We start from the raw sequence: 21,604 nt of genomic DNA on the forward strand, positions 1-21,604 counted from the left end.
GTAGTGAGCAGTTCACACAGGTGGAATGGCCTAAGACGCAGCTTAATGTCACTCTGATCAAACTGTCCTGTCTGGGAGAACACACAGCCGTCTGGTCACCCACTGCTGGGAGGGCATGGCCTCAGGGACCCACAAAATAAGCTTGTTCACTCTGTATACTGTTGGTATCCAAACATACATGTAATATATATATACAAAATTCTGAGGTAAAGAGTATTTCAGTTTTTACAAAATATGAAAAGCTGGAGTTAAAAGTCAGCTTCCCCCATGATTTCAGCCCACATTTCCCCCTTCTGTGTCTTTAAGGGTTTTTGCATTTGTATAAAATTCCGCTGAAAAGTGGAGTCCAGGGTGGGGACTGGGGGGGCAGGGTGTAAAGGGGTGCCCACTGCTAAAATGAAAGCTGAGCCCCAATATCCCCTTAACCCTGCGCCCCCAGTACACAAACGAACACTCTTAGTCCAGGCTCCTGCGACGCGTCACTCCAGATCTCCGTTCACCATAGTGCATTGCCATCTTCATTGTAATTGAAGCAGACACGGAAATTGAGCTTTAAACCGTCCGAACACATTGTAGCCCAACCCCACACCACATACCCTCCTTCTGATTTGGACAAAAGCCAAAAGGGGGTTTTCCACCTCCTGGCCATCCCACCCAGAATCAGAAACAACACGACCTCGATACCGTCAGTGACTCTGTCGGCCCCTCACCACTTGACTCCGTATTAAAACGCTACCGATAGCAATTCTTAAAAAGTAGGAACTACACGTCACCCTTTCGTCCGGTTCATAATTAAATAAAAAGAGTTTTTTAATTAAATAAAACTGCAAGGGAAGGCTGCATGGAGTTTTTGGTCATCTGTTGTCATCCAGTACTCTCCTGCTTCTTCACTCCTATTCCTCTGTTAGGCCTGCACCAGCAAAGGACACATTCCTGTTTCACCACGGGTTTTGGTCAGAATATCAGTACAGCAAGCCCGTCTCCAGCTCTTCCTCTCTGGGGGCATTCGTGTGGCAGGGAGAGTGGCACAGCTGGGCATCTGGACAAGTAAAGTACTGGGGGATTTGCTTGGGGATGTAACCTAATTGTGGCGCGTCAGTGAAGAGCTTCCTCCCTGCAACACTTCCTGCCAATAATTTTAAGTTATCTCATTTCATGCCCCATCCAACACGTGGTCAAATTTTGCAGATAACCCCAAGCAGAAATCTTACGGGTAGAAAAAAAACGGAAAACAAAATGGCAGCAGGCAAGGGAGGGTGACCTCTGACCTGGAATCTTAAAATAAAAGAAGCGTCTTTATTCCCAGTTTAAGAGCTGCGCCACTCTTATCCTGTCGATCCCCAGAGACTGAGACTGGGGGGGGGCTTGGAACCGAGGTTTGCTGAGGTGTCGATGAAAAAGAACACTAACCAAAAAAAGGATGATTTCACAGACACAATCCCATTACTGGAAACAGTATGGCGCTACTTCTCAGGTGGAGCTCTGAGGCCAGGAGACAACACCCCACGGTCAGAACAAGGGAGAAGGTGGGTCAGAGGGGAATGGGGGAACTGCGTGCACCTGGGTTTCCTTTTCCTGTCTGGGCCAGATTTCTCCCCTTGTTTTTCAGAAGTCAGTGCAACAAGAAGGTGAGAAATACCAACACAGCTCCTGACCCTCCCTTTCTCCCAAAACGCACGCATGGCTGCACCCCCAAAAGTAAAAAGCCTCAACCCTTCCTTCTCCTTTGAAAATATCTAGAGATGGGCCCGCACTGCTGGACTCGAGATCGGGGCCCGCACTGCTGGATACCTCATGGGTGCCCGCACTTATAGGGGTCTCAGCTACTGTATTTCTGAACTCGGCCTGCATTACTGATCAGGGTCTGGACTGCTGTACTCCTGCTCCGGCCTGCACTACTGGACTACTGACGAATAAAGCCACAGGCCTGCTTGTCACCTGTCACCTGGAGTGTTTTCCTTGCCGTTTCAATACAATCTGATTTGACAGTGCTGCTGGTGCTCCTCTCCTGCACTTTGCTGCTCTACTGGCAGAGGTGGTTGTACAATGATATCAGAGCTGGTCATCAGCTTGCGGTCCATGGCGACGGTGCCAGCACACAGGTGTTGAGCTGTTTGGAAGCGATTTTTCCTGGAGCTGCTGTGTGTGTGGGATTGCGAGTCACAGTATACATTTGTGTTTGTATAAATGTGTTTTGTGTGCATGCGTGTGCCCATATGTGCGCGTGCACATGCGATCGCCTGTGTGTGCGTGCTTCACAGAGAGGGGCAGACGGATCACAGACTCAGCTTACAGGGAGGAGGCTCCTAGGGGGAACATCAGTAAAGCTGCAGGTACAGAGAGAACCCCTACTGGGACGGGGTCATCTTGGCTTTAGTCATAGTGATGACCCAAAAACCACTGAACAGCACGTCCTGCAGACTGACCCCTGAATCCTACACAGAACAGTATGTCCTGCAGACTGACCCCTGAATCCTACACAGGACAGCACGTCCTCCAGACTGACCCCTGAATCCTACACAGGACAGTACGTCCTCCAGACTGACCCCTGAATCCTACACAGGACAGCACGTCCTCCAGACTGACCCCTGAATCCTACACCAGACAGCACGTCCTGCAGACTGACACCTGAATCCTACACCAGACGGCACGTCCTCCAGACTGACCCCTGAATCCTACACCAGACGGCACGTCCTGCAGACTGACCCCTGAATCCTACACAGGACAGCACGTCCTCCAGACTGACCCCTGAATCCTACACAGGACAGTACGTCCTCCAGACTGACCCCTGAATCCTACACCAGACAGTACGTCCTCCAGACTGACCCCTGAATCCTACACCAGACAGTACGTCCTCCAGACTGACCCCTGAATCCTACACAGGACAGCACGTCCTCCAGACTGACCCCTGAATCCTACACAGGACAGTACGTCCTCCAGACTGACCCCTGAATCCTACACCAGACAGTACGTCCTCCAGACTGACCCCTGAATCCTACACAGGACAGCACGTCCTCCAGACTGACCCCTGAATCCTACACAGGACAGTCAGCCTCCAGACTGACCCCTGAATCCTACACCAGACAGCACGTCCTGCAGACTGACCCCTGAATCCTACACCAGACAGCACGTCCTCCAGACTGACCCCTGAATCCCACACCAGACAGCACGTCCTCCAGACTGACCCCTGTGCCTAATTCCAGGTCTGCCATGCTGCTTCACATGACCAGCTGTGATGTCATTTTACAGCCACGTCTGGCAGTGTGGTTTAACAACAAAGCAGCCAATCAAGCAGGGAGCTCACAGGGCTCAGCATTCCTGTGTCCCTGCCTGGGTTGCAGCAGGTTTCCCTCTTCCAGTTCCAGTCAAGAGATCTCTCAGCTGACTGAAGCCACATGGGGAGGAATACCAGTGCTGCACCCTCTGCAGTCACAACCATGCTTGTGACTAATTTGCTCCCCCAGTGAACTGATCCCTCTGTCCTGATCAAACCTCAGCTCATACAGCTGAAGAATCACTCAGACCCCCAGGGATCAGAAACTGAGATAAGAGGGAAATGTTGATGGTAAGCACAATACCACACAAGTCCTTTCTTCTCAAATCAATGCCAGAGCTGCACTGAACTCGCCAAGTCTGCACCGCCTGTGTCTTCTTCAAGGAGAAAATCAGAACGAACCGCTGGCATGGTCAGGTTGTGTCCCCTGGTGCAGACCTAACCCAGACCCAGTCCAGGCGCCCCCCCCCGATCCCTGCTCGAAAACCAGGGGTCCCCCAACTCCAGTGTGACAGGCCACACAGCACGGGGGGGGTCTATCAACAGCTTAAGACCTGGGGAAATGGGTTAATTGGTTGGAATAAGCAATTAACACATTCAGTTAAGTAATTAAGACCTCATGCGCAGGACCTGCTTGTGGCCTTCGAGAAAAGAAGTTGAGGCCCCCTCTTCAGCCTTTTCCAAAAACTGCCTGGAGCCCCGCCCACCAGCCCAGCCCCACCCACCTGCCCCGCCCATCAGCCCCGCCCCCACCCGCCTGCCCCGCCCACCAGCCCCGTCCCACTCAGCCCACCTTGTGCTCGCCGCGGACGATGTGGGAGGAGAACTCGTAGCGGTCCTGGCTGCGGTGGCCGCAGATGTTGCACTCGAAGGGCTGCCGGAAGCCGTGGCAGCCCATGTGGATGGTGAACATGACGTGGTCCAGGAAGAGGATCCGGCAGTGCTCGCAGCGGAAGCAGCGCACCGGCCGGCCCTCGGCGTCCACCACGCGCACCGCCTCCCGCGCCGGGGGGCTGCCGGGGCCGGAGGCGTGGGCCGGGGCCTGGGGGAGCGCGGCGCCCTCCTCCCTCTCCCTCTCGCTCTCTCGCTCCCTCTCTTTGGCGTGGCTGGGGCTGTGCCTGTCGGGCCGGGCGCGCAGGAGCGCGGGCAGCGGCGGCTGGTGGCCGCCCACGCTGTTGGCGATGGCGGCGGCCGTCGTGGTGGGGTACTGCTCCTCCGGCGTGCTCTCCGTGTCCGTGGAGTCGTGGCAGCCGTTGCTAGGCGACGCCCCGTGGCTGCGGGCCAGGGGCAGGTCTTCGTGCCCCTCGCCGGCCTCCCGCCCCGCCGGCGCCAGCGCCACGCTGCCCGTGCAGTCCAGGCGCGGCCCGAGCGGCGCCAGCTGGGTGTAGACGGAGCTGATGACGGGGGTCAGCTCCGACAGGCAGGTGGGGTGGGGGGGGGGCAGCCGCAGAGGTCTCAGGGGCTCCTGGCCCCCCACCCCCAGGTATCCCCCTCCTCCCCCCACGAAGCCAGCAGGGTCCGTCCCCACGTGCTGCGAGCCCAGCAGGTCCCCCTCCTTCTCGAAGCTGGCATTGAGGTCAAAGGGCACGTCGGAGACGCTGAGCCGCATGTGCTTCTCTCCTGCGGAGCACAGACAGACCCTCATCACCTTCCTCCTGAGATCTGACCAGCCCGTTTCGTAGCCCGCAGCTAACTGATCAATTGATAGCTAATTGATAAAAAAAAAAGTTGATCACTCAGGATCTCCCGCTGTCTCTTGGAAGAAGCCAAAGTATCGGCTTCAACACCATGACTGGGTAGCTTGTTCCACACACCTGCCACCCTTTGGTTAAGGAAGTACCTCCTCTTCTGGGTGTTAAATATGCTTTCACAAAAGGAAGAAGGGCATGCCCCTAATTCCCCAAAATGTATCTGGTTGCTCTTCTCTGGATAGATTCCAGAGCAGTGGTATATTTTCTGTAACGTGGAGACTACAACTGCACTCAGTACTCTAAAAGAGGGCTTACTAAAATATTTCAACGTGCCTCGCTTCAGTACCCCGTGTACTCCAGCATCGTGTGCCTCTTCCATTGTGCATTCTAGCTGCAGGACGCTGGGCTGCGGGTGGGTGCCGTGGTTAGCACTGCTGCCTTGCAGCTCTGGGGCCCTGGGTTCAATTCTGCGTGGAGTTTGTATGTGCCCTCTGTGTTCGTGTGGGTTTCCACACTGGAGCTTAAATGGAGGAGACAGCGGATGGAGGGAGGGAGAGGGCAGAAGAGAGGGAAAGCACATCTCACCCACAAATTTCTGTGGTGTCGACCTCTTGCGCTTGGCGATGCTGTTGGTCAGGCGGTCAATGAAGGTCAGCCGCTCGGTGGAGGGGTGCAGGAGAGAGTCCGGCATCAGCTCCAGGTCCCGCAACTCCTCCCCTGCACGGCGCAGACACACCGGTCAGTGCGCGCACGCTGGCAGCTGTGCACTCACAGGTCATAGTGCAGGGGGTGTGTTGTGTCAGTGTGTTACCCTGGCCTCTCTCTGTGCAGGGGGTGTGTTGTGTCAGTGTGTTACCCTGGCCTCTCTCCGTGAAGGGGGTGTGTTGTGTCAGTGTGTTACCCTGGCCGCTCTGTGCAGGGGGTGTGTTGTGTCAGTGTGTTACCCTGGCCTCTCTCCGTGAAGGGGGTGTGTTGTGTCAGTGTGTTACCCAGGCCTCTCTCTGTGAAGAGGGTGTGTTGTGTCAGTGTGTTACCCTGGCCTCTCTCTGTGAAGAGGGTGTGTTGTGTCAGTGTGTTACCCTGGCCGCTCTGTGCAGGGGGTGTGTTGTGTCAGTGTGTTACCCTGGCAGCTCTGTGCAGGGGGTGTGTTGTGTCAGTGTGTTACCCCGGCCACTCTGTGCAGGGGGTGTGTTGTGTCAGTGTGCTACCCCGGCAGCTCTGTGCAGGGGGTGTGTTGTGTCAGTGTGTTACCCTGGCTGCTCTGTGCAGGGGGTGTGTTGTGTCAGTGTGTTACCCTGGCCTCTCTCCGTGAAGGGGGTGTGTTGTGTCAGTGTGTTACCCTGGCCGCTCTGTGCAGGGGGTGTGTTGTGTCAGTGTGTTACCCTGGCCTCTCTCCGTGAAGGGGGTGTGTTGTGTCAGTGTGTTACCCAGGCCTCTCTCTGTGAAGAGGGTGTGTTGTGTCAGTGTGTTACCCTGGCCTCTCTCTGTGAAGAGGGTGTGTTGTGTCAGTGTGTTACCCCGGCCGCTCTGTGCAGGGGGTGTGTTGTGTCAGTGTGTTACCCCGGCCACTCTGTGAAGAGGGTGTGTTGTGTCAGTGTGTTACCCCGGCCGCTCTGTGCAGGGGGTGTGTTGTGTCAGTGTGCTACCCTGGCCGCTCTGTGCAGGGGGTGTGTTGTGTCAGTGTGCTACCCTGGCCGCTCTGTGCAGGGGGTGTGTTGTGTCAGTGTGTTACCCAGGCCTCTCTCTGTGCAGGGGGTGTGTTGTGTCAGTGTGCTACCCTGGCCGCTCTGTGCAGGGGGTGTGTTGTGTCAGTGTGTTACCCTGGCCGCTCTGTGCAGGAAGGGTTGGTGTGTCAGTGTGTTACCCTGGCTGCTCTGTGCAGGGGGTGTGTTGTGTCAGTGTGTTACACTGGCCGCTCTGTGCAGGGAGTGTGTTGGTCAGTGTGTTACCCAGGCCTCTCTCTGTGCAGGGGGTGTGTTGTGTCAGTGTGTTACCCCGGCCGCTCTGTGCAGGGGGTGTGTTGTGTCAGTGTGTTACTCCGGCCACTCTGTGCAGGGGGTGTGTTGTGTCAGTGTGTTACCCTGGCCGCTCTGTGCAGGGGGTGTGTTGTGTCAGTGTGTTACCCTGGCCGCTCTGTGAAGAGGGTGTGTTGTGTCAGTGTGTTACCCAGGCCTCTCTCTGTGAAGAGGGTGTGTTGTGTCAGTGTGTTACCCCGGCCGCTCTGTGCAGGGGGTGTGTTGTGTCAGTGTGCTACCCTGGCCGCTCTGTGCAGGGGGTGTGTTGTGTCAGTGTGTTACCCTGGCCGCTCTGTGCAGGAAGGGTTGGTGTGTCAGTGTGTTACCCTGGCTGCTCTGTGCAGGGGGTGTGTTGTGTCAGTGTGTTACCCAGGCCTCTCTCTGTGAAGAGGGTGTGTTGTGTCAGTGTGTTACCCCGGCCGCTCTGTGCAGGGGGTGTGTTGTGTCAGTGTGCTACCCTGGCCGCTCTGTGCAGGGGGTGTGTTGTGTCAGTGTGTTACCCTGGCCGCTCTGTGCAGGAAGGGTTGGTGTGTCAGTGTGTTACCCTGGCTGCTCTGTGCAGGGGGTGTGTTGTGTCAGTGTGTTACCCTGGCCGCTCTGTGCAGGGAGTGTGTTGGTCAGTGTGTTACCCAGGCCTCTCTCTGTGCAGGGGGTGTGTTGTGTCAGTGTGTTACCCCGGCCGCTCTGTGCAGGGGGTGTGTTGTGTCAGTGTGTTACCCTGGCCGCTCTGTGCAGGGGGTGTGCTGTGTCAGTGTGTTACCCTGGCTGCTCTGTGCAGGAAGGGTTGGTGTGTCAGTGTGTTACCCTGGCCGCTCTGTGCTGGGTGCGTCTCCAGGCTCTGCAGGTAGCTGTGGCAGCGCTCCCTGTGCTCTTCCAGTGTGCTCTGCTGCTTGTAGCTCCGACCACAGTAACTGCACTTAAAGGGCTTCCCCACTGTGGGAGAGGACACTGGAGAGAGAGGGAGGGACAAAGGGGGATGGAGTGTGAGAAGATGGTGGGGTAGAGTTGACTGAACAGCAGACATGCCCTCTTCCCTGTCTGGGAGAAGTCTGATACCCTTAACTCAGCCCAAGGTTGCACAAACTATTCTTAAAAGAATAACAGCCTGAGACTCGACAGCACCACAAGATTCCAGTCCTTTACAAGTCTGGCAGCTCAGGTGGGAGGTGTCCACTGGGTGCTCCAGGGGACACGTGTTGGGCACCAGAGGTCTGAGCTTCTTGTTCGTGCTGCACTGAGCCAAGGGGTGAGACTAGACCTCTCTTCCAAGAAGGAAAGACAAACGCCTGAATCAAAAAAATCCCCAAAACATGAATCCTGATCTCTGGGAGCCTGACCCTGCAGTGCAGGACCGGGACTGGACACCCTACAGACACACTGACCCCCCCCCAGGACCAGGACTGGACACCCTGCAGACACACTGACCCCCCCAGGACCAGGACTGGACACCCTGCAGACACACTGACCCCCCCAGGACCAGGACTGGACACCCTGCAGACACACTGACCCCCCCAGGACCAGGACTGGACACCCTGCAGAAACACTGACCCCCCCAGGACCAGGACTGCCCATAATCCCAAGAGTCTGGCTCAAGAAAGGCTTGCAAAACTGAATGTGTGGCTTCCCCATTAGCAGGGATTTCCAGTTCTGCACCACACTTTTGTAAAATGATGGAATTCAAAGAAAACGGTCACCTCCGCTCACAGCGTGACACAGCGATTTCCCGAAAACTCTGCCACGTTCATTCATCTGTGACGCACGGCCATCAGCCCTGGGCCCACGCACTGCGCCCCGACATTCATCAGTACCGCGCAGCGGGGAAAAACACGCCAAAAAAGGAGAGGAAAACGCGGTGATTTCATAACCGGAAAACGCCATTTCAGAAAAACCAGATTCTTCGGAACTCCGCTGCACGGCAGAACGGCCAGCCCTCCCTCCGTAAACCAGCGCGAACGTCTCACACATGTATATTAATGTCTAATGAAGACATCTTCATGACTTCAAAACATCAACAGGATTTCCTGTTATTCTGCCTTTTTAAATGTCATTGTGTAGCGTGCGGTGTGTTCTGTACTCCATGTACTGTACTCTTGACACAGCCCCTCCTAGCCACAGACCTGTCTCTGGCTCGCTATCTTGCCTTGCTCCCATTGGCTGCAAACAGCCCTCTCTCCTCCACCACCCTCATTCTCTCCATCCCTCCCTCCCTCACTAGCCCTCTGTCCTGCCCCTCTCCTCTGATCCACCCCTCTCACCAGCGTGGGTGCGGAGGTGTCCGGTAAGCGCGTCTCTGCGGCGGCAGGCGTAGCTGCAGAAGGGGCACTTGAAAGGCTTCTCCCCGGAGTGCAGCTTGATGTGTCTCAATAGGTTCCCTTTCTGGGTGAAGGAGGCGCCACACTGGTTACACTGGAACGGCCTCTCACCTGGCAACGCGCACACACAGATACACACTGACGCACACTCTCCTACAACAGACGAGGTTACTCGCTGCTCTGCCCATCCACCTCGCCCCCACTGCGGCCAAACCCCTCCACCCCCGATCCATCCCCATCCCACGCCCTTGGCCCTCTGTCATGCCTTTCCACCCCTCTGCCCCCCTCCGCCCTGTCTTGGTGTCCCACCCTACCCCTCTGCCCCCTCCACCCTGTTTCTGTGGCCCACCCTACCCCTCTGCCCCCTCCACCCTGTTTCTGTGGCCCACCCTACCCCTCTGCCCCCTCCACCGTGCCCCTCTATCCCCATAGACCCCACCCTACCCCTCTGTCCCATACGCCCTGTCTCTACGCCCCACCCTACCCCTCTGCCCCCTCCACCATGCCCCTCCATCCCCATACGTCCCACCCTACCCCTCTGTCCCATACGCCCTGTCTCTACGCCCCACCCTACCCCTCTGTCCCATACGCCCTGTCTCTACGCCCCACCCTACCCCTCTGTCCCATACGCCCTGTCTCTACGCCCCACCCTACCCCTCTGCCCCCCTCCACCGTGCCCCTCCATCCCCATACGCCCCAAGCTACCCCTTTGTCCCATAAGCACTGTCTCTACGCCCCACCCTACCCCCCTGCCCCCGCCACATACGCCCTGTCTCTACGCCCCACCCTCCCCCTCTGCCCCATCTCTACACCCCACTCCCACCTCTCACCCGTGTGGCTGCGCTTGTGCACCATCAGGACGTTGGGGCCGATGCAGATCATCCCACAGACATCGCACTTCAGTTTGCCGTTGGGTAGTCGGATGCCCCCTGGGGAGACGGGCTCGGGGCTGGCCAGATCACAGTAGCTGCCCCCACCCCCGCCACTGCCCCCTCCACCGCCACTGCCCTCCTCCAGCCTGTCCGCCCCTGCCTCCTCCCGGTCGCCGCCCCTGTCCTCTCCAGCCCGCAGCCGCCCCACTTCCTCATCGCTGTACAGCTCCACCTTGATGGAGTTCGCTGGAGCCACGGAGAGAGAGAGAGAGGGGGAGAGAGAGAGATTTTTTAATCTTCCTGCTAATCAGGAGGCAGGCTGGCAATGCAGTGGTACTGCACAGCACTATAGGCAGGCCATTTGAGAGTGTGTGCCAGTTTGTGTCCGTGGGTGTAGCAGTGTGTGTGGCAATGCCAGTGATGTCAATGTGTGAGTAAGTGTGTAGCACCATGTCAACATGTCAATGTGTGCATCAGTAACAGTGTACATCAGTCCAGGCATCAGTGTGTTGCACTATGAAAGTAACAGTGACTGCGTCGTGTCCCTGTCAGTATCTGTGCAGATATTTAGGCTATAGTAGTAGGTAACAGTGAACAGAGTATACAGTGAAAGTGACAGAGTGTTTCTTGTGCATGTCGGAGTGCAATGGTAACTGTCAGCACGTAATAGTGCTTCAGAGTCTAATATGGTGTAATGGGCCACCAGTGTGAAAAACTCGCTGTGCAAGAGTGCATCAGAGTGTAACACCCAGTGTGGAACAGTCCTCTAGAGTATAAAAGTGTGTGTTATACAGTCAATGCATAATGGTTATTATGTAATATTGTCCAACAATCTACCATTATTAAAATAGTGTGCTATAGTGCAACAGTCTAATAGTCTGTGTGTTAACAGTGTGAAATATTCAGTGAGTGAGATGAGAAGTGTGCAATTGCGTGTCAGTAACAGTGTTTAACAGTGCACCAATGTGTAATGTCGGTGTGTTCCAGTGTGTCAGTGTGTGACAATATGTCTGTATGTAATTGTCAGGGTGCTACAGTGTGACAATGTGAGACAGTGTATAAAAGTCAGGGTGCTACAGCGTGACAGTGTGAGACAGACTGTGGGTGTAGTGTATAACAGTCAGGGTGCTACAGTGTGACAGTGTGAGAGAGAGTGTGGGTGTAGTGTATAACAGTCAGGGTGCTACAGTGTGAGAGAGAGTGTGGGTGTAGTGTATAACAGTCAGGGTGCTACAGTGTGAGAGAGAGTGTGGGTGTAGTGTATAACAGTCAGGGTGCTACAGTGTGAGAGAGAGTGTGGGTGTAGTGTATAACAGTCAGGGTGCTACAGAGTGACAGTGTGTGGGTGTAGTGTATAACAGTCAGGGTGCTACAGTGTGACAGTGTGTGAGTGTAGTGTAGAACTGTCAGGGTGCTACAGCGTGACAGTGTGAGACAGACTGTGGGTGTAGTGTATAACAGTCAGGGTGCTACAGTGTGACAGTGTGTGGGTGTAGTGTATAACAGTCAGGGTGCTACAGTGTAACAGTGTGTGGATGTAGTGTAGAACAGTCAGGGTGCTACAGTGTGACAGTGTGTGGATGTAGTGTATAACAGTCAGGGTGCTACAGTGTAACAGTGTGTGGATGTAGTGTAGAACTGTCAGGGTGCTACAGGGTGACAGTGTGAGACAGACTGTGGGTGTAGTGTATAACAGTCAGGGTGCTACAGTGTGACAGTGTGTGGGTGTAGTGTATAACAGTCAGGGTGCTACAGTGTGACAGTGTGTGAGTGTAGTGTATAACAGTCAGGGTGCTACAGTGTGACAGTGTGTGAGTGTAGTGTATAACAGTCAGGGTGCTACAGTGTGACAGTGTGTGGGTGTAGTGTATAACAGTCAGGGTGCTACAGTGTAACAGTGTGTGGATGTAGTGTAGAACAGTCAGGGTGCTACAGTGTAACAGTGTGTGGATGTAGTGTATAACAGTCAGGGTGCTACAGTGTAACAGTGTGTGGATGTAGTGTAGAACTGTCAGGGTGCTACAGGGTGACAGTGTGAGACAGTGTGTGGGTGTAGTGTATAACAGTCAGGGTGCTACAGTGTAACAGTGTGTGGATGTAGTGTATAACAGTCAGGGTGCTACAGTGTAACAGTGTGTGGATGTAGTGTAGAACTGTCAGGGTGCTACAGGGTGACAGTGTGAGACAGTGTGTGGGTGTAGTGTATAACAGTCAGGGTGCTACAGTGTGACAGTGTGTGGGTGTAGTGTATAACAGTCAGGGTGCTATAACGTGACAGTGTGAGACAGACTGTGGGTGTGCAGTGGTGTGTAACAGCAGGCCAGTGTGTACTCACCGCTCAGTGAGCGGCTGGGGGAGGAGTGCTGGCTGTTGGGGGTGCTAACAGTCGGCCCTCCAAGACTCCCCGTGAACTCCCTCTCCAGCGACGAGTCTCCACTGCCTGGAACACAGCAAGAGCCCTGTGAATACACACACCCTACAACACACAGTGCTACACATACACACACTGCTACAGCCCTGTGAGCGCACAGTCTACAACAAACACATTGCTAGAGCCCTGTGAACACACACTCACACTCTACAGCGGGCTTGAAAACACACACAATGCCCACATTTCCTAATTTCCCTTTGTGAGGACACAGTTTGTCACTGCACACAGACATCAGAGCTCCCATGCACCCGATTACAGGAAACACCATGAAAACTGGTAGTGAACAGAACAACATTACTGTTGGACACAGAAACTGGACACAGACAGACCTGGCTGCCCAGAGAGGACAGGCTCAGTGACCACAGCCTTGACATAGAAACTGGACACAGACAGACCTGGCTGCCCAGAGAGGACAGGCTCAGTGACCACAGCCTGACCATATAAACTGGACACAGACCAGGATTAGAGACCTGGCTGTCCAGAGAGGACAGGCTCAGTGACCACAGCCTGGACATAGAAACTGGACACAGACAGACCTGGCTGTCCAGAGGGGACAGGCTCAGTGGCCACAGCCTGGACATAGAAACTGGACACAGACAGACCTGGCTGCCCAGAGAGGACAGACTCAGTGACCACAGCCTGACCATAGAAACTGGACACAGACAGACCTGGCTGTCCAGAGAGGACAGACTCAGTGACCACAGCCTGGACATAGAAACTGGACACAGACAGACCTGGCTGCCCAGAGAGGACAGACTCAGTGACCACAGCATGGACATAGAAACTGGACACAGACAGACCTGGCTGCCCAGAGAGGACAGGCTCAGTGACCGCAGCCTGGACATAGAAACTGGACACAGACAGACCTGGCTGTCCAGAGAGGACAGGCTGTGCTCCTACTTCCAGCAGAGTGAAGCAGAGACAGAGATGCACTTTCTGCTGCACTGTGACAAATACTCTGGGATTAGAGAAACATTATTCTCTAAAATAACAAATCTAATCTCAGAATTCCTGCTCCTGGCAGAATAATTCCTACTCCTCAACAGAGCTGCAGCCCAGTATGTGATCTCCTGAAATGGCCTGAGGAAAAGACAGTGAGACAACCAAATAAAAATACTGTATTATTGTTGTAAATGTACTGGTGCTTCTTATTGCCTTAGCAATGTTTATAAACAAAATGACCACCAAAAAAGAAAAATATTTGCCTGTTTTATTTCAGAAAAGCACTAGACTCTATTTGGAATGAAGGATTGCTATACAAAGTTATACAAAGTGCTGCAGACATGAAGGCTAAAATGTAATTCAATCAAAAAACAAGTGCACAGTGACACCTGTTCACATATTACACGACATAGAGATAAACCTCCTGCTCTACACTGTCACCTGCATAACAGGGGCTGCAGCAGAGCCTGGCACTGCTGGAGCAGTACTGTCACACCTGGGCACTGACAGCCTATCTGGACAAGACCAGAGTCATGGTCATTCAGAAGACAGAGAGATCTTCTTCCCCAGAAATCCCACATCTGCCAGAATCAGAACAGCTCCCAATCCTCCTGAGAGAGGGAGGAGTTAAACTGGCAGCCTGTCACAGCCTGAGGAACAGTGATCCTGTCTCTCAATAATGCTCCATATTTTTGTATGAAAAGTTATTGTGATGCGGCTAAATTGTAAAAGTCTGTAGATTTCATGTTAATTGTATTTGTCTGGGTTTGGCAACACTGATTTATTCACTGGTCACGCCAATAAAGCATCTTGAATTGAACTGATCTCAGGGAAACAGGTGCCACGTCACACTTAACAACACACTGGAACACAAAATTAGCCATGTTTTGTTCTGAAGATCAGCTCATCCCGGAGTATCGACACTACATGGCACAAACACTCCATAGAAGCCGTGCACACAGAGTTCTGTAAAAATATCCTCCACGTGCACAGAAAAACACCAAACTATGGATGCAGCCCGGATGAATCAGGCCAATATCAATTGCTAATCAACATACAGAAGAGATCAATAAAATAACTGCAAAAAGGCCCTACTGAGCCACGGAGTAAAGCCAAAGGAGAGTCCCATCACCCAGTGGGTCCTGAAGCTCACTGGCACCCACCAACCCCTGGACGGCATAACATGAACAACACAAATCACACCACCACACAAATCTCACAGACAGCGAGCCTGTCTCTCAATAAGGGTTTATGTCTCGTATGTCATATGAAATGTCTGTAGATGTGGTGTTGCTTGTATCTGCTTTGGCAACACTAATTTGTCGGTCAGACCACTAAAGCTCTTTGAATTTGAACGCGAGTGAGCCCGTCTCCCAGGAATGATGCTGTGCATAATACAGTGAGAGGAAAGAGTGAGAGAGAAAGGAAGAGATGGGAGAGAGAGAGAGGGAGCCGGAGAACGAGAGGGTTTACCTGACACATAGGAACGGCCGTTACAGTCCTCAGACTCCATCCTCACTCAGGCGGGCTGGGGACAGAGACACAGCGTCAGAGACAGGGAGGGGGTCCCACACTGCGCTCCCCTCTCCCCCTCCTCGGACACAGACCGGGGCTCGCTCCGCGCGGCCTGACCGAACTCGCCGCACACACTGCAGAGCCGGCGTCTGTCGGCCAAGCTTTAGCTAAATTTGTCGATTCGAGTTGGTGATTCTGATGTGCCACGTGGATGGTCAGAAATGAAAAAAAGTGCCTAAAAAGCTGAAAACAAATGTCAAGCCCTTCACATCATCATGCCTGTATAGCTCCTAACGTACCGACACGAGACGCAGAGCTCGCTGGGAGAGATGAAGCCCAGCTGTGCTCCGGACAGAATCCCTCTCGGTGGTCCTGAGCCAAGATCTGCCTGAGCCCCCGCCTAGGCTGGACGTCCCCTGGGGGGACTGGGGTAGCTGACCCACTGGTCCTGAACACCATGGAGCAGATCTGGCCCCGGGTGCAAACCTGTCCAGCGAGGACGCGAGTCAACCACACCGACCGTGTGTACCAGCGCCAGACCAGCGCCCCTGTCCGCGGTGCCCGTCACGCTGTCCTCCTGGTTTTAAATCAACAGGAGGCAGGCACATCCTGATTTCCCAGGTTTCCCAGAAACCCGCGGCTGGATTTGGAGATTCAATGCTCTTGCTTTGTTTTTGCAGAGTTCCAAACCGTCACCGTACGGGATATCCCCACTCTCTGGCCTAACTGTACCCCCTCACATCCCCGGCGCTTACAAGGGAAGGGAGCTGTCCCAGCCACAAACTAACTGGTCCCTGTACCCCCCAAAAGGTTCCAAGATTCCACAGCGAAACACAGAATGAAAGTGTCCCAAGACAAGCAGTAACACTGTTCACAGCCTGAGTACTGACCTGGTCAATCACGGACCGCGGGCGAGCCTGTGACCGGCAGGACAGAATCTTCACTCTCCGAGAGGGCTCCGATCCCCAGTACTCTCACATCACCTCTGCGCCCGCACTTATAGGGCTAGTGCCCTGCTGCGTACCCCCCTCCGCACTCCCACCCTCCTCTAACGCACACCCAGGAAACGACACAACAGGTGTGAGTGGGTGAGAAATACCTCGAGCTGAGGGCAGGACAGAGAGAGGCTGAGTAAAAAACAGAGATGGGAGGGCAAATGAGTAAAGTAGGACAGATAGAGGAGGAGGAGGAGGAGGAAGAGTGCAAAAGGCCCAGAGAAAGAGTGAGTGAGAAGCTGTTTCCACTGCAGGAGAGAGACAGGCGCACACAGCAAGAGGGAGAGAGAGAGAGACAGGCGCACACAGCGAGAGGGAGAGAGAGAGAGACAGGCGCACACAGAGAGAGGGAGAGAGAGAGAGACAGGCGATCACAGAGAGAGGGACAGAGAGAGAGAGACAGGCGATCACAGAGAGAGGGACAGAGAGAGAGAGACAGGCGATCACAGAGAGAGGGACAGAGAGAGAGGGACAGGCGATCACAGAGAGAGGGACAGAGAGAGAGGGACAGGCGATCACAGAGAGAGGGACAGAGAGAGAGGGACAGGCGATCACAGAGAGAGGGACAGAGAGAGAGGGACAGGCGATCACAGAGAGAGGGACAGAGAGAGAGAGACAGGCGATCACAGAGAGAGGGACAGAGAGAGAGAGACAGGCGATCACAGCAAGAGGGAGACAGGGAGACAGGCCCACACCTGCCAGAATCACAACGGGTCCCAATCCTACTGGGAGAGGGAGGAGGGAACTCAGTTGAACCGGCAGCCCAGTATGTGACCTCCTGTCACAGCCTGAGGAACAGTGAGCCTGTCTCCCAACAATGCTCAATATGTTTATAGTATATGTAAATATTTTATTATATGTCTTTGTTGTAAATGTCTATAGATTTTATTTTACTTTTATTTTTGTTTTGTTTCGTGTTAATTTTATTATTTTTTCTTGCTTTGGCAACACTGTACCCATCGGTCCTGCTTATAAAGCACCTTGAATTGAATTGAATTGACAGGCGCACACAGCTAGAGGGACAGAGGGAGAGACAGGCGCACACAGCGAGAGGGACAGAGAGAGAGACAGGCGCACACAGCGAGAGGGAGAGAGAGACAGGCGCACACAGTGAGAGGGAGAGAGAGACAGGCGCACACAGCGAGAGGGACAGAGGGAGAGACAGGCGCACACAGCGAGAGGGACAGAGAGAGACAGGCGATCACAGAGAGAGGGACAGAGGGAGAGACAGGCGATCACAGAGAGAGGGACAGAGGGAGAGACAGGCGATCACAGAGAGAGGGACAGAGGGAGAGACAGGCGATCACAGAGAGAGGGACAGAGGGAGAGAGAGGCGATCACAGCGAGAGGGACAGAGGGAGAGACAGGCGATCACAGAGAGAGGGACAGAGGGAGAGACAGGCGATCACAGAGAGAGGGACAGAGGGAGAGACAGGCGATCACAGAGAGAGGGACAGAGAGAGAGAGACAGGCGATCACAGAGAGAGGGACAGAGGGAGAGACAGGCGATCACAGAGAGAGGGACAGAGGGAGAGATAGGCGATCACAGAGAGAGGGACAGAGGGAGAGACAGGCGATCACAGAGAGAGGGACAGAGGGAGAGAGAGGCGATCACAGCGAGAGGGACAGAGGGAGAGACAGGTGATCACAGAGAGAGGGACAGAGGGAGAGACAGGCGATCACAGAGAGAGGGACAGAGGGAGAGACAGGCGATCACAGAGAGAGGGACAGAGAGAGAGAGACAGGCGATCACAGAGAGAGGGACAGAGGGAGAGACAGGCGATCACAGAGAGAGGGACAGAGGGAGAGATAGGCGATCACAGAGAGAGGGACAGAGGGAGAGACAGGCGATCACAGAGAGAGGGACAGAGGGAGAGACAGGCGATCACAGAGAGAGGGACAGAGGGAGAGACAGGCGATCACAGAGAGAGGGACAGAGGGAGAGAGAGGCGATCACAGCGAGAGGGACAGAGAGAGACAGGCGATCACAGAGAGAGGGACAGAGGGAGAGACAGGCGATCACAGAGAGAGGGACAGAGGGAGAGACAGGCGATCACAGAGAGAGGGACAGAGAGAGAGAGACAGGCGATCACAGAGAGAGGGACAGAGGGAGAGACAGGCGATCACAGAGAGAGGGACAGAGGGAGACAGGGGAGCACAGCGAGAGGGGGGGGGGGGACAGACGATCACAGCGAGGGGGAGAGGGGGAGACAGGTGCACACAGCGAGAGGGACAGAGGGAGACAGGGGAGCACAGCGAGAGGGGGGTTGGGGACAGACGATCACAGCGAGAGGGAGGGGGGGGGACAGGCGATCACAGCGAGAGGGACAGAGGGAGAGAGAGGCGATCACAGCGAGAGGGACAGAGGGAGAGAGAGGCGATCACAGCGAGAGGGACAGAGGGAGAGAGAGGCGATCACAGAGAGAGGGACAGAGGGAGAGAGAGGCGATCACAGAGAGAGGGACAGAGAGAGACAGGGGAGCACAGCGAGAGGGAGAGGGGGAGACAGGCGATCACAGCGAGGGGGAGAGTGGGAGACAGGCGATCACAGCGAGGGGAAGAGTGGGAGACAGGCGATCACAGCGAGGGGGAGAGGGGGAGACAGGCATGTAAAAGTTAAGACATGAGAGACTGGTGTGAACAATAATAAAGAGAAACACAGGTGTATGTTACATAAAGAGATAGAAAAAGAGGTAGAGCAGGAAGAGAGACAGTGATTAATCCAATCAGGGAAACTCCTGTCCCTCTAATGAGTCAGTCTCCATTCAGACAGCTCTGCTAGCTCATGGAAACTCTGTAAAAATTCTCTTTAAAAAGCCCTGAGACTCACAGCAAGGAGCACTGCAATCCAGCCCTTACAGCCGCCAGCGTGGAAAATTCAACCGAAAAACCACAGCCATTTGCACACACAGCTCGCCGGTGAATTCATTTCCAACCCACCGTCATGTACACTTCACAGCTTCTGCCCCCCCGTGAGGAGCTCAGCAGCGAGACACCTGCTCTTCACACCAGTGGCAAAACTATGTCATCTCCAGACACAAAACCCACACTGATCAGAGTCCTCTCTCTGCCTGGTGTTCCCCCTGTCCTAGTCATATTCTGGGGCGCTGCACGGGATGTGGTAATAGAGGGGGAAAATCCTACATCTTGTACATTATCCAAAGATCCTATAAACACTGGAGTCATGCTTGGGAGACATATCACTCCATCAGTGACCAATAACTGTCATTTTATAATCTTTCCAAGAGATATGCACAAGGACTGATTCGCCAGGTGACACAATGACTATCTCCACACTGACACTCAACTCGCAAAGTGACGCACAGATCGACTGTCTCGCCCACGGACAGTTCCACACACACACTGTGACCCGAGGACTGACCTGCTCCCCTGACAGGCACTGTCACGCCATGACCCCTGTACGGACCTCATTCTCCAGGAACTCTGCGAAAGTGTGTGTGTGTGTGGAGTGGGAGGAGGGTATTTTACGTCATTCAAACAGAAATTAACAGGGCTCACGGAGCGCTCTCCAGCACCGCCAGTCTGAACGCCACTGACCGGCTGAACCGCGCCTCCTGACACTCGGAACCAGACCCTCAGCAGCTATCCCTAATCGTTAATTTATTCATCCTGACCCGTCTCGGAAGTCAACGAGCCAACTTGCTACCTTGAACACAACGCCAAAAAAAAAGGCTCCGCTGAGACCAGACACCATTTGATCCGCAGACACCAGCACACTGCAGACCGCACACTGGTCGAGCTGTCCGGCTCAGCTCCTGCAGCCCGGGCGAGCAGTCTGCCCAGCGCCCGGCGACAGCACACTTCAGACACAGCCAGGCGCCCGGAGGAGCCCCTACACCCCGCCAGCCAGACACACAACCGACAAAGTACTACAAGCGATCTCGGGGGGCCGCTATCGTATCTGTGGCTGGCCGACAGTGTCGGGGCACCAATTCTCGAGGTCTGTCTGAAGACAAATAATGTTTCTTATGCGCCGTTGCTATGGCACCCACCGCCCCGACCGATGCGACAGCCCTGTGATGACAGCCCTGGGAACCCCACTGTCCCCTCCTCCCACACCTCGCTCCCTCTTCCTGAGCCCCTGTCGACTGCTTTACCTGTCGCGACAGGCGATCGGCCCCGATACTTGGATTTATACCTCAGCCTTTCCGCTTGTTTTCTCTGGCGACGGCAGCATCTCCGGTAGCTTTTACCTGGAATCCCGAACAACTTCCGGTCCGACACCGGGATACAGGCACGAGCCATCGAGCGCGGAGCGAGTCGATCGAGGGAACACCGAGCACATCGAGAATCTAAATTAAAAAAAACCATTACCCAAAGGCGATTACATTATGGTAAGGGTCCAATGAGTCCAATAAAGTGGGGTCGAGACTTCATCCCAGATGATACACCACTGCATCAAACAGTAAACACAAACACAGAGCATAGAGGCACCAGTTCAGATCAGATGACAATCCCCATTATTCTCCAAGTATGTGCAAGGAACTTACTCTTGTGTACTTGGTGCTAGAAAAACATTCTACATAAACCATACACAAACATCATTAAGACAGTGCACATATAAGTAGGAAATCAGGGGAAGCAAAAATAAGCTGTTCAAATACTGGGTGGTTCTGTTTTTAATAGACCTTGAGCGTTTTCTTGAGAGGAGATTATGAAATATGTGGTAACCAGGGTAGGAGGGGTCATCAGCAATCTTTCCTGCCCCTTAATTTGCTCTGGAATTGTGCAAATCTCCAATACAGGGCAGATGACAGCCAATGTTCGCCTCGGAAGAGCATGTTTGTCATGTCTGATGTTTGCCTTCCGAGCAGGCAGAAGCATTGACAGTTACAGAAGCAGTCAGAATGCGCTCAATAACAGTGCTGTAGAACTGTATGAGAACTGGCTGAGAGACACCACATTTTTTCAGCTGGCACAGAAGGTATGTTTTCTGATGTGCTTTCTTTGTAATACGGGTGATTTAACCAGAATATCCATCTATCCTTTCAGTTTTGCACCTCTATATCCAAATCAGCGTCACGGGGGAGCCGGAGCCTATCCCAGCAAACAACATGTGCAAGGCAGGGTACACTCTGGGCAGGACGCCAGTCCATCACAGGACACACACAGAAACAGACACACTCCCACTCCAGGGCCAGTTTTCCCAGAGGCCAATTAACCCAGCAGCATGTCGTTTTTGTGGGAGGAAACCCACACGGAGGGTGCAACCGAACCTGGGACACAAGAGTTGTGAGGCAGCAGTGCAAACCCGCTCACCACTGAACCACTAATAAAGCAGATGAACTAATTAGACACACACATACAGTGCCTTGCGAAAGTATTCGGCCCCCTTGAACTTTTCAACCTTTTGCCACATTTCAGGCTTCAAACATAAAGATATAAATTTTTTATTTTATGTGAAGAATCACCAACAAGTGGGACACAATTGTGAAGTGGAACGAAATCTATTGGATTTTTGAAACTTTTTTAACTAATAAAAAAATGAAAAGTGGGGCGTGCAAAATTATTCGGCCCCCTTGCGTTAATACTTTGT

General features: G+C 53.9%; 1 protein-coding gene across 7 annotated transcripts; it reads right to left on the reverse strand.

The window, feature by feature from the left end:
• Positions 1-784: 784 nt before the first annotated feature.
• Positions 785-20,294, reverse strand: ikzf4 (IKAROS family zinc finger 4). 7 transcript variants are annotated; one of them, XM_088633371.1, is made up of 9 exons: positions 20,166-20,294; positions 15,011-15,065; positions 12,500-12,604; positions 10,116-10,410; positions 9,236-9,396; positions 7,785-7,928; positions 5,551-5,682; positions 4,068-4,894; positions 785-910 (listed from the first exon to the last, which is right to left on the reverse strand). In XM_088633371.1, the coding sequence occupies exons 2-9, from the start codon at positions 15,048-15,050 to the stop codon at positions 905-907; spliced, it is 1,710 nt and encodes a 569-aa protein (XP_088489497.1). In that variant the 5' UTR covers positions 15,051-15,065; positions 20,166-20,294; the 3' UTR covers positions 785-904. The 7 variants fall into 7 exon arrangements, with proteins under 7 accessions (XP_088489497.1, XP_088489500.1, XP_088489496.1 ...); XM_088633374.1 differs by lacking the exon at positions 20,166-20,294 and adding an exon at positions 15,943-16,508 and having other exon boundaries at positions 785-933; XM_088633370.1 differs by lacking the exons at positions 785-910; positions 20,166-20,294 and adding exons at positions 15,352-15,538; positions 15,943-16,505 and having other exon boundaries at positions 4,059-4,894.
• Positions 20,295-21,604: the final 1,310 nt, after the last annotated feature.

This window comes from Lepisosteus platostomus, chromosome 1 (assembly GCF_059453375.1).
Source record: "Lepisosteus platostomus isolate fLepPlt1 chromosome 1, fLepPlt1.hap1, whole genome shotgun sequence".
NCBI lineage: Eukaryota > Metazoa > Chordata > Actinopteri > Semionotiformes > Lepisosteidae > Lepisosteus > Lepisosteus platostomus.

What these genes read in the sequence shown, in the direction of transcription:
- ikzf4 (XM_088633374.1), bottom strand. Translation starts at nt 15,050, where the DNA reads ATGGAGTCTGAGGACTGTAACGGCCGTTCCTATGTGTCAG. An exon ending in CGGCCGTTCCTATGTGTCAG is followed by an intron (nt 12,605 to 15,010) that starts GTAAACCCTCTC and finishes GCTGTGTTCCAG; the next exon opens with GCAGTGGAGACTCGTCGCTG. An exon ending in CGCAGCCACACGGGTGAGAG is followed by an intron (nt 9,397 to 10,115) that starts GTGGGAGTGGGG and finishes GCCAGGTGAGAG; the next exon opens with GCCGTTCCAGTGTAACCAGT.